General features: G+C 47.0%; 1 protein-coding gene across 15 annotated transcripts in view; it reads left to right on the top strand.

Moving 5' to 3' along the window:
* Positions 1-749: 749 nt before the first annotated feature.
* The window catches only part of PTPRT (protein tyrosine phosphatase receptor type T), a 1,114,889-nt gene continuing 1,100,675 nt past the window's right edge, over positions 750-14,963 (top strand). For all 15 annotated transcript variants that reach the window (XM_074003238.1, XM_005569031.5, XM_005569028.5 and 12 more), the window contains exon 1: positions 750-1,339. In XM_074003238.1, coding sequence (XP_073859339.1) covers positions 760-1,339 — 580 coding nt within the window. In that variant the 5' untranslated portion in view covers positions 750-759. The remainder of the gene's footprint in view (positions 1,340-14,963) is intronic.

The raw sequence follows: 14,963 nt of genomic DNA, 5'->3' as shown, positions 1-14,963 counted from the left end.
AGGAGGGCTTTGGCCAGGTAGCAAAGTGTTCCCAAAGTGTGAATTCCGTAAGCATTTCTGGGTGTCCCTGCCCCTGGCTTTTACATCTCAGACCCCCAGCCAAGACTCAGGTACCAGCTGCCTCCCAGGACAGCAGCGAGCCAGGCTGTGGGCTGCGGGCTGCGGGCTGTGGGCTGCGAGGGACAGTGCCAGCGCTGATCTGTGGTTTTAGGCTTTCAGCCCCAACCAGGTCTTTGTTAAGACCGAGAAGACAAGGGAAAAAGCTACATGGTTCTGTCTCCCTAGAAAAGGAAAGGGAAGGCTGCCAGAGAAAAATTGCGGGGGGTGAAGGGGGATGTCTCATGCCCCGTCTGCGCCCCCTTCCGCGTGGTGGTGGTGGGGACAAAAATGTGGGTGAACAAGAAGATGGGGTGGGCGGCTAATTGAGGGGGGCGGCGATTGTGGCGCGGTCAGCGATGCGCCCAGAAGAGTGTGAGTGGGTTGTGTGAGTGTGCGCGCGCGCGCTCTTAGATGAAATTCTCATCTCAGGGTGTGCCCGAGACCCTGGCCAGCAGCCGCCTGCCCCAGCTTTGGGCAGACGCCCCCACCCGCTGTCGCAATTCACCTGGCCCCTTATCTTGAGTTGTGAGGGCTGCTCCCTCCCTCCCTCCTCTCGCCACCGAACCCCCATTCACCTGTTCCCCAACCCGAGTTCAAACGGCTGCTCCCGCTCCCTCCTCCCCGCATCGCCCCCGTACCTGCGCCCCCACAGGGCAGACGATGCTTGGCTGCGCGGCACGGCGCGGGGCGAAGAGGCGAGGACCCTGCCGGGCGTGCGGGTGCGGGGGTGATGTGTGGACGCGCGTGACTGTGCCAGCGGCCCGAGCTGGTCGGCCCCGGAGAGGGTGTGCGGGGGAGTCCGCGTGTGCCAGCCGCGGGCGTGTGCCAGGCGCGGGCGTGCGCGCGAGGGTGTGTGCACGGCCGAGGCGGAGCGCCCGGGCGGGCGGCGGCGGCGGCGACGGCGGCGGCGTTAGGACTCGGGGGACACCGCCCCCCGCCCCCCGCGTCCCGCCCCCGCCCAGCCTCCCGCCTCAGTTCGCGCCGCGCCTCGGCTTGGAGCGCAGCGGCGCCGGCTCCGGGAGCCCGAGCGGAGCCAGCCGCGCTCACATCCAGCGGCCGCACGGGCGATGCGGGGCCGCCCCGCGCCCGCCCCAGTCCCGGCCCCAGCCCCGGCCCCCGCGGGAAGGGGCTGAGCCGCCCGCCGCCGCCCGGATGGCGAGCCTCGCCGCGCTCGCCCTCAGCCTGCTCCTGAGGCTGCAGCTGCCGCCGCTGCCCGGCGCCCGGGCTCAGAGCGCCGCAGGTGAGTGCGCCCGCTCGGCTCCCCTGGGGTCCCCGCTCCCTCCCGGATGCGCGCGGGCTCCGAGCCGCGGGGCCCTCGGAGGAGAAAGTTGCGCGGGCTCGCGGGGGCGCGGGTCCCCATGGCCGGAACCCGGGTCTCAGCCTGCAGGCGGGGGAAGCCGTGTCCCCGCGCGCCCCGGCCAGCCAGCCTGGTCCCTCGCGTCTCTCGGCAGCCCGCGTTTGGCGAAGTTCGCAGCTTCACTTTCCTGCCGGTCCCCCGGGCTGGAGTAACTTTCCGCGGTTGTTGCGAATATTTCCACTTGCTGCCTCCCACTTGTCGGAATCTGCCACTTGAGTGTTTGGGGCGGCGAGATGAGGAGCGGCACCGACGCCCAGGGTGGAGCGTTCCCTCCCGGGCAGCGCGCGCTTTTAGTGGGGAGGACAGGTCCCCAGCAGGCCGAGGCTGCCGGGGCGGCGGCTTTTCTTTTCTCCTCGGAGATACAGGAAGCTCCACATTTGCTCTGAACACGCAGCTCCCCTAATCAAGCCGCTGAAGGCACCCGTGGGGATGTTTGCGTTGATGACCGAGAGCAATGCCTCCGCCCTACCCGCTGGCTTTTCTCCGAGGTAGCTGGGCGCCCGTGTTAAGGCCCTTGGAGGGGAGTGGATTTGACCCGTGTGCGCGTCTGCTCCTGAAAAGTTCGGGGACTCATATTTGGGTTTGGCCACGGGAAGGAGGTGAGCAGAGGTAGTTCCCCAGAGTAGGGGGAGCGGGGGGCGTGGGGGAGTGCCCTGCCGTGCTCCTAAAGGCACGTTGGCGGGTGCTGGAGGGCATCACAGTCCAGGGTCTTAAACATCACCAAGCCCCACCGCAGGCAGCTTCCAGCCCCAAGCCCCCCCTCCCCCCAAGAGTAGCGGCAGAGGGAAGAAGAGAAGGGAGGGAGTGCTGCAGGTGTACTTCCAAGTTTAAAATCACCTTAAAGTTTCTTAGCACCGATTGCTTTTGGTGTAACTATGCCGGGCTGAGGTGGCTGGGATCACGGGGACAGGCTGAGATCAGCCCGTGGGACGCAGGAACAGGCTCGTTTTGGATCGTTGAGCAACAGCTGTGCCCATTTATTATCTCACCGAAAGAAGGAAAGGAAGAAAGAGAAAAAGAACGAACCTGTGCGGAAGTACAGCGTGTTTGCACAGGCTGCGTCTGAGGTTAAGGGCCGCTGGAGGGACATTCCGTTGGAAATGCGTTAGAGCCTTCCTTGGTTGGTACTAAAATGGAAGAGGAATAGGCGACTTCTGTGAAGGGACAGCCTGTTTCCCTGGCTGGGAAGTTGGGTGACGAAGACACTCCTTTAGAGGTGTGTGAAGCTGAAAGGTTGGATTAGCAAGTGAGAGAAGAGGGACAGCCACAGCATCATTCTAAAGATGGTGCACAATTCTCGTTTTCCTCATTTTGGAGTGTGTGTTAGGTGTGCTAGGGAGGGAGGGGTGCTAGGGAGGATGCCCGGGGCAGTCCTGGACACCCAGGCATGATTCGTGACTCAGATTTTATATCCTCTAATGCATGACCGGCCAACCACACATTAATACCACTCACGTTCCCGCTGCAGAAACAGGATCAAAAATATTCCATCACGGGTCTCAAATCGTTCTTGGGTAGTAAGCGGTAAAACCCGTACCGGCTCGGGAGGCTGTCCAGTGCTGAACGCCGCCCGTTCCGGATGCTCCCGCCAGGTGGCGGTCTCCCACAACTATTAAAATGCAAATCTGGTTGCTTTCGTATCAGGAATAGAACTTCTTTTCAATTTTTAAATGAGTAATGTGTTTATTCAGCAGCCTTTTGTTAAAACATTTAGAGAAGTGTGAGGAGCGAGCACCTTTTCTTTGTTTGCTCTTTAGAACGCAGGAGAAAGAAAAGAAATCCTGGAATATGGTTTGGGAAGAAATCTGTTAAGGCATCCTGTGTTTCTTTTGGGTCTACCTGAACAGGCTGGCTTCTGCAAACCTACTATATAGCATATATTTAGCAAGTGGCTGCCTTTGTGCCAGGGGCTCCTTAAACGAATGGGATTAGCTTGTATTGGAGAACTGGTTGGTGCATTCTAAGCCTCACGCATTTGTAGAAATGGGGATTTTCTGTATATATCTGTCCTCTCCTTTCCAGTTTAACGGCAACTCGACCATCTAAATTAGATTTTTTTTTCCCAGGGTTCCTCATGAACATCTGTATCTGCCAAAACAAGAATACTGTAAATGTTGACTTAAAAAATGGACATATTCTTATTTTATTCCTAAATTCAGAAATTGTTAGAATTTCAAATCTAGTATAAATATGACAATAACTTGATTTCCTTTAAAGTATTTTATTTAAAACTTTTGGCAAGTTTGGATAAATACATTTTAAGACTAAGTAGTGTGTTTTCCATGTTCTTTTGATCTGAAAATTCCCAATCTCGAAAGCAATTTCAATTTGTAAGGTTACATCCATAACATAGTTGGGCTAGTATGTTTTGCTGTAACATGTTGGTCTCAGTGTCCAAAAGTCAGGGGCGGAAGCTTGTCATCAAAAGGCAATTTCCTTTTTCCTTACTCTAAGACATATTTCTTGAGCCACGACAGTTTTTGGAAGGAATGATAGAAAAATGAAACAAAAAACATTTAAAAACAGCCTCTTAACAATGTGGCAAAACATGATTTGGGATGGGGGAAGAGAGAGACAGTTAAATGAATAAGGGGATAATTAGTTCATTTACCAGTGGATTTCAAAATCCACATATTGAGAGCAAAAATGGATCTTATAGGGGACTGACTTGCAATTGCAATTGTTAGCAATGTAGTCATTTAACTCGATAATCACTGCTGTATACCTCTGGGGAACTGTTAGCCGTACAGTTGAATTTTACTTTCTGTCATGGATTGCTTGATTTGTTTCCTAATAAAAGAACAATTAATGTGCAAACCTGGCTTAAATTCTATTCCAGCAACAATTGCAAACACATAGTAAAAACACACCATCTTCTTGGGTTACAACCCACTCTCTTTCTACTCTACTTAATTTCTTCTTGCTTGTCCTCAGCACAGCTCTTGCAGGCGTCAGGCTGCCAGCTGAGACAGTGTTCCATGTAGTAGTGTAGCTGTCACCTTTCACAGCCATGATCAGAGGACATGACAGCATCACTCTTTCAAGCACGGGATACTCCCCTGACTCCGTGACAGTGTGTTGCTGTGGAAACAAGAGCAATTCTGTGTAGGTAGTGGTCCTTGATAAATATTTATTGATGATGGTGAAGAGGTGGTAGAGTCTCATGGCAGCTATAATGTGGGGGAGGGTGGGCGCAGGGGAATTTAACTCAGCAGGCAGCCTGGTTTAGAGAAAAGAGTGTGAGCTTTGGCGTCTGAAGTCCTCAGTTTGAATCCTCCTCTGCTTCTTTCTACCTATGCCAGCTTGGGCAAGTCATTTACCTTCTCAGATCTCCAGCTTCTCATTTGTAAAGCGAGCATAATTAGAGCTGTCTTGCTGGACTTTGTGGCAACCAAGTAAGATGTTATATGCAGAGTGAATGGAAGATTGCCTGGTACATAATAGGCACTTTGTCCCAAGAGGAGCCTGGTCTGTTACTGGCCTCAGCACAGGTGTATGCGCACAGGCCCGGGGGGTGGGGCATCCGTCTTATGCTAAGTAGTGAACTGACCATGAGATGGCTGGGTTTGGTGATGATTTTTAGTTTCTTTTTTTTTTTTTTTGGAGATGGAGTCTCACTGTGTCGCCGAGGCTGGAGTGCAGTGGTGCAGGCTTGGCTCACTGCAACCTCTGCCTCCTGGGTTCAAGTGATTCTCCTGCCTCAGCCTCCCAAGTAGCTGGGATTACAAGAATGTGCCACCATACCTGACTAATTTTTGTATTTTTATTAGAGACGGAGTTTCATCATATTAGCCAGGTTGGTCTCGAACTCCTGACCTCAGGTGATCTGCCCACCTCGGCCTCCCAAAGTGCTGGGATTACAGGCGTGAGCTACCACACCCACCCAGTTTTCTTCCTTTTCTTCTTTTTAGGGACTTGATTCCCTGCACCTGCTTTTACAGAGAGATTGCCAATGAAATTTGCTGACAGATGACACTAGTAAATCTGGCCATTCAAGGGTTTAAATAGGGAATGTTGACTTTTAGGCATATTTTACCCTCTGACTTAGAAGTGTTGATAAACCACAAATGGTTACATATTGTGGCAGGACACAATATTTGGACGCGTTCTGTTTCCCTTCCTACACTCTCCCGTGCACAGCCTTCCTTGCTTTTGGGCTCTGTCCTCTGCTCTTCCCTAACCTGGAGATCAAGTGCACAGCACTCTGGGGCTGGGGGGGACAAAGAAACTTTGTGCACTTGATAAAAAAACAAAGAATAAGAAAACAAACAAGGGCCATGGCATTCCAATAAATAAATTAACAAGCTATGAGATTATTGAGAACAAACCATGTCGGACAAGTATAATAGCATTTGCAAACACATTACAGAATTGGGTCCAGGAGGCAATACCACATAGATACTAGAAAGCAGTTAGCGTGTCTCATGAAATCTTACAGAATGATTCCGATTAGTGTGGAGAGGAAGAAAGCCACATATTTTCAGTGGATGAACAATAATCAGATATAGCCGCAGGGACAGGGGTTCATCAATAGTGTGTGTCCAGGTGGGTTAGGGTGACCGGCTGGGGTCGTGGGTTTCAGCATTTGATATGGTCCTGCTGGACACTTTTATTTGCCAGGGAGAGGCAGAAATGAGCAGGATAATGCCATTTATTTTTTATCTGTTGGTAAGAGTTGCAGGTGCTAAAGAGGATACAGAGGGACCCAGTGAGGATTCTAGAAATACATTCCAAAGGGACCTAGCAGAAGTCAACCGTAAAAACATGGGAATTGATGTGTCAATAAAGCGGAACAGGGAAAGAGGGAGGTGTCAGTGAGGCATGGTGATCATTAGGGCCTGTTTTTTTTTTATTTTTATTTATTTTTTATTGTTTTAGACGGAGTCTCACTGCTCTATTGCCAGGCTGGAGTGCAGTGGCTTGATCTCGGCTCACTGCAACCTCCGTTTCTTGGGTTCAAGCAGTTCTCCTGCCTCAGCCTCTCGAATAGCAGGGACCACAGGTGTGCACCACCACGCCCAGCTAATTTTTGTATTTTTTGTAGAGATGGGATTTCACCATGTTGGTCATGATGGTCTCGATCTCTTCATCTTGTGATCCGCCCACCTCGGCCTCCCAAATTGCTGGGATTACCGGTGTGAGCCACGGCGCCTGGCCCATTAGGGCCTGTTTTATCTCCAAATGTGAGCATTATTTCAGTTCGCCCTTCCTAGGTATATCCACAAGGAGGGGCTGCACAGAAGCCTCATCAGATCCACTTTCAGACTGGTAAGTCAGCTGGAAATTGAAGCAGACCCACAGTGTGGCAGACTTAATTTTTTCTCACACTGAAGCCAGGCTGCTAAAGTGCGTGTGACACACAAGCACATCCCCTGGAGCATAAGTAGAAGAGATGCAAAGTCTCACATTTCTTGGATATTCAGTTGACAATTTTTGTTTGATGATGGAGGGAATAAAAAATGGTGGAGCCACTTCGGTAAACAGTTTGGCAGTTTCTTTAAAAAGTTAAACAGACACTCCCCATAAAATCCAGCAATTCCACTTCTAGGAATCTGCCCAACAGAAATGAAAACATATGTCCACAGAAAGACACAAACATGAATGTTTGTAGCAGCATTATTCACAGAAGCCAAAACCTGAAAACAATCCAGATGTCCATCAACCGGCGAATCCCTCCGAGGGAATACGACTAGGAATAAAAAGGAATGAACCGCTGATACAGGCTACCCCATGGATGGGCCTCGAGAACATTATGCTAAGCAAAAGAAGCTGGATGTAACAGACTGCATATTTTATGAGATGCACAGATAAGGCAGATCTATAGAGACAGACAGCAGACCAGTGGTTGCCTAGGGCTAGGCATGGAGCAGGGGTTTATAGGAAACGAACCTGAGAGAACAGTTGATATGCCGCTCTCAAGAGATGTTTGCAAACCTCTAACTTTCTTGACTTGGAAACTGGAAGGTGGTGATGGTTGTGTAACTCTACATTTGCTAAAAGGTATAAATTGTACCCTGATGATGGATGAAATCTTATGGACTAAAGCTGTTAAAACTTTTATTTGACCACGGGCCTTTGTGAAGTTAAACTGATGTGTACATCTCAGCTCCCTAATGCACTTGTGATGTGGCCTTGATAAGTTACTTCAGTGCTCTGAATCTTTTTTTCTACATCTGCAAAATGGGACTACCGATGCCTCATTGCTGCAAGAGCTGGAGATAATTCCTGTAAATTGTCAAGCCTGGTCCGTGGCGGAAAACAGGCAGCAAGGAAATGGCATTACTATGACTTAGCTCTTGCTAGTTTCCAAAATAGTTTGTTGTATTAGCAATTTGCAAATCATTATCTCTCGCCCTTTTAAAGGCTCTTTAGACTGTGAATTAAATCTGTGAAGTAGCATTTTTTCCCCCTCATCAATTTGGCAAAAATGCAAAAGTTTGAGACTATCAAGTCTTGACAAGGATCTGAGCAATTAGGTAGCTTTGTTCATTTTTGAGTAGCGAAAATTGAAACAGCCTTTCTGAGTGCTAATTTGGCAATGTCTATTAAAATTAAAGACACGAATAACTTTTACCCTGAGTATTTTGGTAGGGTAGGGATTTGTGGGGGAGAGAAGAGATCATTCATTCATTTCTTTTCTCATTAAGCTAAGGATGTAGAGATTTAACAGAAGAGTAGAAGCGTCTTGGATCACGAGCAGGTGCAACTTTTTTTTTTTTTTTTTCCCACCATTGGTTTCCTGCCAGGTTGAACAGAGGAGAAAACAGTTCTGCACCAGCTTTGTCTCTGCCTTTGTAGGGGCTTCCATCAACACCCAGGAGGAACTTCACGCTAATAGTTCTCCAAGTGCTGCTCTTAAAAGATGTTTGCAGACCACGGCTGGGTGAGTTTGTAATCCCAGCCTGTAATCAAGCCTGTAATCCCAGCACTTTGAGGGGCCGAGGTACATGGATCACTTGAGGCCAGGAGTTCAAGACCAGCCTATCCAATGTGTCGAAATGCCGGCTCTACTACAAAACCAAAAATTAGCCAGGTGTGGTGGTGCATGCCTGTAATCCCAGCTACTTGGGTGGCTTATGGATGAGACTCACTTGAACCCAGGAGACGGAGGTTGCAGGGAGCTGAGATCATGCCCCTGTACTTCTGCCTGGGCGAAAGAGTGAGACTCTGTCTAAAAAAAAAAAAAAAAATAGTTTGCAAACTTCTAACTTTCTAGGCGTCATGGAGCTTATCCTCTTCCCTGGAAGAATGCAGTGCTGCCGACTACATATCCCCGTATCCCACAGTTATGTTCCAGCTCCTGCTTCCCAGAACCTTGGAAACCTGTTTCTTCTCAAACCACCCCTCATTTTGCTTTACTCCCCCTTTTATCCTATTGGTTCTAGAAGCCTACACAAGACCACAAACCCATTTCTCTTGGTCCTCCCTGACCTCATGGTGGGTGGTTATATAGTCATCCCTCAGGGATCACGCATTTGTCTCTTTGTAACTGAGCATGAATGAATGGGTTCACATCAGCAAGCAGGAGTTTTAAAAACAGTGCTTCATGTTGGATCATCACAAATACTAGTGGCCTTGGGTGGTCTTGACTTCCTCTGATTGACTATAATTATGCTTTTGTGCGTGTGCTGCTTAAGTGATCAGTTTGGCTATTGGGAGCTCCTTCAAACCAGGTTCTTATTTACCACCTCCAGGCCTCCTTGAGAGAGTCCTTATTTTCCAGTGACAACAAGGATTTTCAGACCCACGTGTTGGTTTGTTATTATTTATTATATTATTATAGTAGTTATTATTTAAAGAGCCCTGATCCCTTTGTCGTGGGAACATCAGAATCTGGGTGCAGATTTTTGGTATTTTCTTTGAACACTGGCATACAGCAGGGTAAAATGGGGATGGCTGGTGGCATTAGGGACAGAAAAGAAAGCGGTTCTAAACAGCATGCATTTATGATTATTTGTCTCTTTGATTTCATAAAGTTAGTTTGAATAGGATAACTCACTAATCTAATTAAAAATAATTTTGCCACATTGCCACACTATGTGTTTAAATGAGTATTGCTGAGAAGTTGATGTCACCATGTCTTTTTTTCTTTAGCATCTTGGAATTGGCCTCCAAGTGCCTGGGTCCAGTGTCAGGTCCAGAGTCAGGTCCCAGCTGTCCATGTTTCTTTCTTGGGCACCAACTTTCTGAAAAGGAAAAGCAAGCCCAGTCCTTTTCTAAAGGAGCTATATTAATTGTCTGATAGTAACAAGTTACTCCCCCAGTGCAGTGGCTTTATCGTCTCACTATTTCTTTGGCTCAGGAATCTGTGTGGCTTGGGTCCTGTGGCTCAGGGCCCCTCACAGGCTGCAGTCAGTTCAGCTTGAATGGGAAAGGGTCTGCTTCCAGGTTCACTCACGTGACTGTTGGCAGGGTTCGCTTACTCACGGGCTCTTGGCTTGAGGACCTCCATCTCTCATGAGTTGTTTGCTAGAGGCCGCGCTCAGTTCCGTGCCACACAGGCACTTGCCACACATGTAAACACACTTGTCCGCTTCATCGGACAGCTCACAGCGTTGCAGCTGACTTTGTCAGAGTGAGCAAGTGAGAGGGCTGGAGTGAGTGTGAGGAAGACAGAAGTCACAATCCTTTGTAACCTAATTTGGGAAGTGATGTCACATCACTTTGTCATATTCTGTCAGAAGCAAGTCACTAGGTTCAGCTCATACTCAAGGGAAAGGAATTGCACAAGGAAGTTGTCTTAGAGTTCTGCAGAGAAACAGAACCAATAGACTATATATTAGAATTTATAACAGGGCACATATATTATATATCACATTTTAAGTGTATATTATATATTGGCCGGGCGTGGTGGCTCATGCCTGTAATTCCAGCACTTTGGGAGGCCGAGGCGGGCGGATCCCCTGAGGTTAGGGGTTCGAGACAGCCTGGCCAACATGGTAAAACCCCATCTCTACTAAAAATGCAGAATTAGCCGAGCATGATGGTGCATGCCTGTAATCCCAGCTACTTGGGAGGCTGAGGCAGGAGAATCACTTGAACCTGGGAGGGGGGATTTGCAGTGAGCTGAGCCCGTGCCATTGCATTCCTGCCCAGGAGACATGACTGAAACTCTGTCTAAAAAAAAAATATGTGTGTATATATATGTATATGTGTGTGTCTGTGTATGTGTGTATATATATGTGTGTGTATGTGTGTGTGTGTGTATATATATATCTCCCTCCCTCCCTCTCCCCCTCTCTCTCTATATATATATGAGAGAAATCTCAATCAATCTCTCTGTCTCTCTCCCGGCCCCGCCTTCTTCTCTCTCCCTCTCATATATATATAGAGGGAAAGGGAGAGGGAGGAAGCGGGGGCGGGGGGGGAGACAGAGAGAGAGAGAGAGAGAGAGATTGATTGACTGAGATTTCTTATAGGAATTGGCTTATGCAGGTTTAAAGGTTGAGAAGTCCCACAGTCTGCAAGCTGGAGTCCCAGGAAAATTGATGGTGGAAGTCTGAAGGCCTGAGAATTTGGGGGTTGATGGTGTAGGCTCTGACTTGAGTCCGAACACCCAAGAACCAGGAGTACTGATGCCCAAGGGAAGGAGAGGATGGATGTCCCAGCTCAAGCCAAGAGAGCAATTTGCCCTCCTCTACTTTTTTGTTCTATTCGGGCCCCCAGTGGATTGGAGGATGCCCACCTGCATTGGGGAGGGCCATCTGCTTTACTCAGTTGACCAGTGCAAATGCTGATCTCTTCCAGAAACGCCCTCACAGACACACCCAGAAATAACATTTTACCAGCTATCTGGGCATCTGTTAGCCCAGCCGAGTGGCCACATAGGATTAACCATCACAGGATGAATACCAGGCAGTGGGGGTCGTTGGGATCCACTTCAGGAGCTGCCCACCACAGGAACCTGAAGTCACACACAAGTGTAGGAAACCTTGTTTCTCGGAGAAAAGTACAAATATAACCTTTGAAGTGTGTTCAGGTCTTTTAATTCTTTTTATTTTGGGTGGCAGTAGTGTCAGTTCAGTGTCAGGTTTTCACTCTTTATAGGCCTTAGAGTAGAGAGATTTAGTGTCTCAGAAGGGATTTAGTTTAAATTTTATAAAAGTTAATTAGGTATGTCAGAAAGTAAAAGTGAATTAATCTGAAGATCCATCAGAAAACTTTTCAACCTTTACCCCCAAGACTGAAGTACGATTGTGTTTTTGTAAGACTAAAATTTTTCCACTAGTATCTAGGTTCCACAAAAACCAATTTATAAACAACACCAATATATTAGGGCTATAATATAATTTAGCTGAAATTTAATATTTTTATTACATTTGCATATTCCAGTTTTTAAAATTAGCGCTTATTTTAGACCTTTCTAACCCATTTCCAGAAGTTTAAAAATGGGCTCCATAAAACTAACATAGAGAATATAAGTTATAGCAATTAAAAAGTCTGATGTAAACACGTAAGTTATTATAGGGATTGAAACATGTCATGCCTGAACTCTTGGTTGTGGTTGTTGTGGCAGTAGTACAGTCATCAGAAGAGACTGTCACAATATTCTTTTCAAGGTAACTGTGTTTAGGGCCCCAGGAGATCTTGCAGTGAAGGAAGGATGTTTTGTCAAAATCTAAATGAGATGACCAGACTTTGGACTTCTGGTGAAGATGTGCTTCAAGAATTTACTGTTTTTTTACAGCTTAACTGTTTGATTCGGGGGTGGTGGTGATGCCAAAGATCCGCATTGTTCTTGTCTAGGCGGTATCTGTATTTTGGCAGGAGAGGCACCAATGTATGATGGTCCCAACCCTAAGCCCTTTTGAGTCATTTCTACAAGGTGACCCTAGGAAGGAGGGCTCTAAGACACCTTGAGTTCACCCTTCATCTGCCTTGAGGAAGTGTTTGGCCTCCACTTTCAGGGAGTTAGGTTTTTGAGCAGTTTCCCATTTACTACCTGTCCCCTTCAGCCTTACTACTTCTGGCTGTGCAAGACTGGGTGCCAGGCTCTCCTCCTGGTGTGAGGGGGGGTGGGGTACCATGTCTAGGTCATGGCTGCTGCCTGTTGTGGTGTGGAACCTGCACAAATATACCTAACAGGCCTGGGTCAAGGAACTTGTTCTGCTCTTCTGTCCTAGCTTTGAGTTCAAAGCCATTTCAGTGTCCAGTCCTTCTTCTCTTTCCAGATCCAGAGCTTTGGATGTTTTGACTGTTACATTTTTCTTTGTCAGTGAATCTTTCCTCTGCCTAAGACTGTCCATTTACCATCTCTTAACCTTTTGCATTATTTTTTCACCTTTTTAAATAGAAAGTGTGTGTGTTGGAATGGGAGAGTGACTTTCAGCTCAGAAACCACAACTGTAAGCCAAGATTCTAAACGGTCTCAAATCAGAGTTGCAGGGTGCGTGTCAGGAATGATTAGTTATTTTCCCAGAGCTTCTAGCCTTAAAGAAGCCAGGCACAAAGTCAGCTTCCTCCCTGTATCTCAGCTGGCTCCAGTTCAGGGTGGTTATCTTCGCATAAACAAAATTGTCTGGGATGAAGTAGAGGCCAGCTGTCTGACACTTCAGTTGCAGTTTTGAGGTCATTTTTATTAGGTTTACTAAGGAGCAATGGAACTTTCTGGAAAAGAGGAAATACACAGTTTTCAACTTTTGAGATGCTCAGCTTAATCGTGCAAACACCCAACCAAATCCAGGTACCACAACACCCTTGCTTTAGCAGAAGTTTTATAAACTTTTTCTGGGTATACTTACCAAGGTGAATTTTCCATCTCAACGAAGTTCTTTAAGTTTTCTTCTTGGAAGAAAAATAGAAAGTTCCAAGTAGAAAAATATTTCTGGGACTTGACCCTCCGAACACCATTTTTGGTGGACAAGTGCAATAAATTTGAACAAATTTCAAAGTTACTGCTGCCTTTAGAAAGTATACACATATTTTAAAATGGAGTTTTTTAGTTTAAAACTGTAACTTGGGGCCAGGCTTCTGATGGGTCACTTTTTTATTGAAGGTTGATGAAGTCAGATTTCTTATCCTTATTATCTTTTCCTCTTCCCACATACGAAATATTTAGCATATATTTAAATTTCTTTGTGTAAATCTCTCTGTATTGCAGTTGTTCTGCCTGAGAGTTGGCTTGATGAGCACTGAAGCATTTCTTCATTCCATTCCAATTTCCTCACACTTCCAAAACCTCAGCAGTTGTGCCTGGAAAGCTGCTGACCACCTGTTCTACCTGGGATTCTAGGGGTCTTTGGTATCTTTCCCATTCCAGGTTACCTTTTCAGATGTCTAATTTGAGAGCATCCTTTTGTGATCCATAGATTTTTGGCTGAAACTTCAGACATTTTCTCCTTTTGGGGTTTCAGCTTTTCTGGAGATCCTTAGTTCTAGCCACTGCTTTGGCTCACACAAAAGGTTCCAGGAATTTTGCCTCGTGCTAACTGCCTTTGTGCCAGCCATCTTTCACTAAATGTCAGGTCCAAATGGATGAAGGGAGAAGAAACATGGGTAAATTCCACTAGACTCAGCTCCTTCCCCCCAAATTCTCATGTTTTAGGCATGCTTTACTCGTTGTGTCCTACTTTGATATTCTGATCCCTGTCCAAAATGTGGCCATTGTGGTAGGTTCTTCATGTCTGTCCCACTTCTGACACCAATGGCGTCATTGCAGTTGGGTCACAGGTTATCTGGTAAGGACCTTGGATGTGCTTCCAAACTTCTATACATTTTTGATTTCTTTAGCCAAAAATATAGGATATTATGGGAGCATGGTGACTACACAGGGTTGAAGCAGATATCGTATATCTTGGGCTGGCTTTTTCTGGCCTCATGGTTTACTAATGAGGTGCTAGTGACCTCTTCAAACTAGCAGAATCCTGCTTGTACACAGAAGCATCCCAGTTTTTGCTATGCCACTTCCCTTCTGTATCAGCATCTTGGATGATCTTATACTAACAATCTGGGCATCTACTTAAGGACTAATTTACAAATATCAGGATTTTCTGGTACATGAACCAAAGTCAGCATCTGCAAGTCCACATGTTCCTCTGCAGAAAGAAAACAGAGTCAATTTAATGGATACATCAATCAAATAGGTATTAATAATCAAACTATGTAAGTTTATGTCAGCATTGAAAGCAGAATGGAAGGCTACACTCTTTAGAAGAGGTATGAGAAAAATGGAACTAGGATGGTGGATAAAGGGCATTTTGACTTTGTCTGTAATAGTCTGTTGCTTTTGAAAAGGAGAACATACTTTAAGAAAATTTGTTAAAATTGGTTGATAATTCTTGATGGAGAAGAACCTAGGTGTTAATTGCACTTCTCTTTGTAATATTTCTGCATTTCAATTATTCCTTTAAAAAGTGATGTCTGTTCACGGCAGCAGCACAATCATAGCTCAGGGTCTCGCTCTGTTGGCAGGCTGGAGTGCAGTGGCACAATCAGAGCCCGGGATCTCGCTCTGTTGGCAGGCTGGAGTGCAGTGGCACAGTCAGAGCCCAGGATCTCGCTCTGTTGG

Source organism: Macaca fascicularis, chromosome 10 (assembly GCF_037993035.2).
Source record: "Macaca fascicularis isolate 582-1 chromosome 10, T2T-MFA8v1.1".
Classification (NCBI taxonomy): Eukaryota; Metazoa; Chordata; class Mammalia; order Primates; family Cercopithecidae; genus Macaca; species Macaca fascicularis.
Note: the sequence above shows the minus strand (reverse complement) of the source record. Positions and strands in the feature narration are given on the sequence as shown.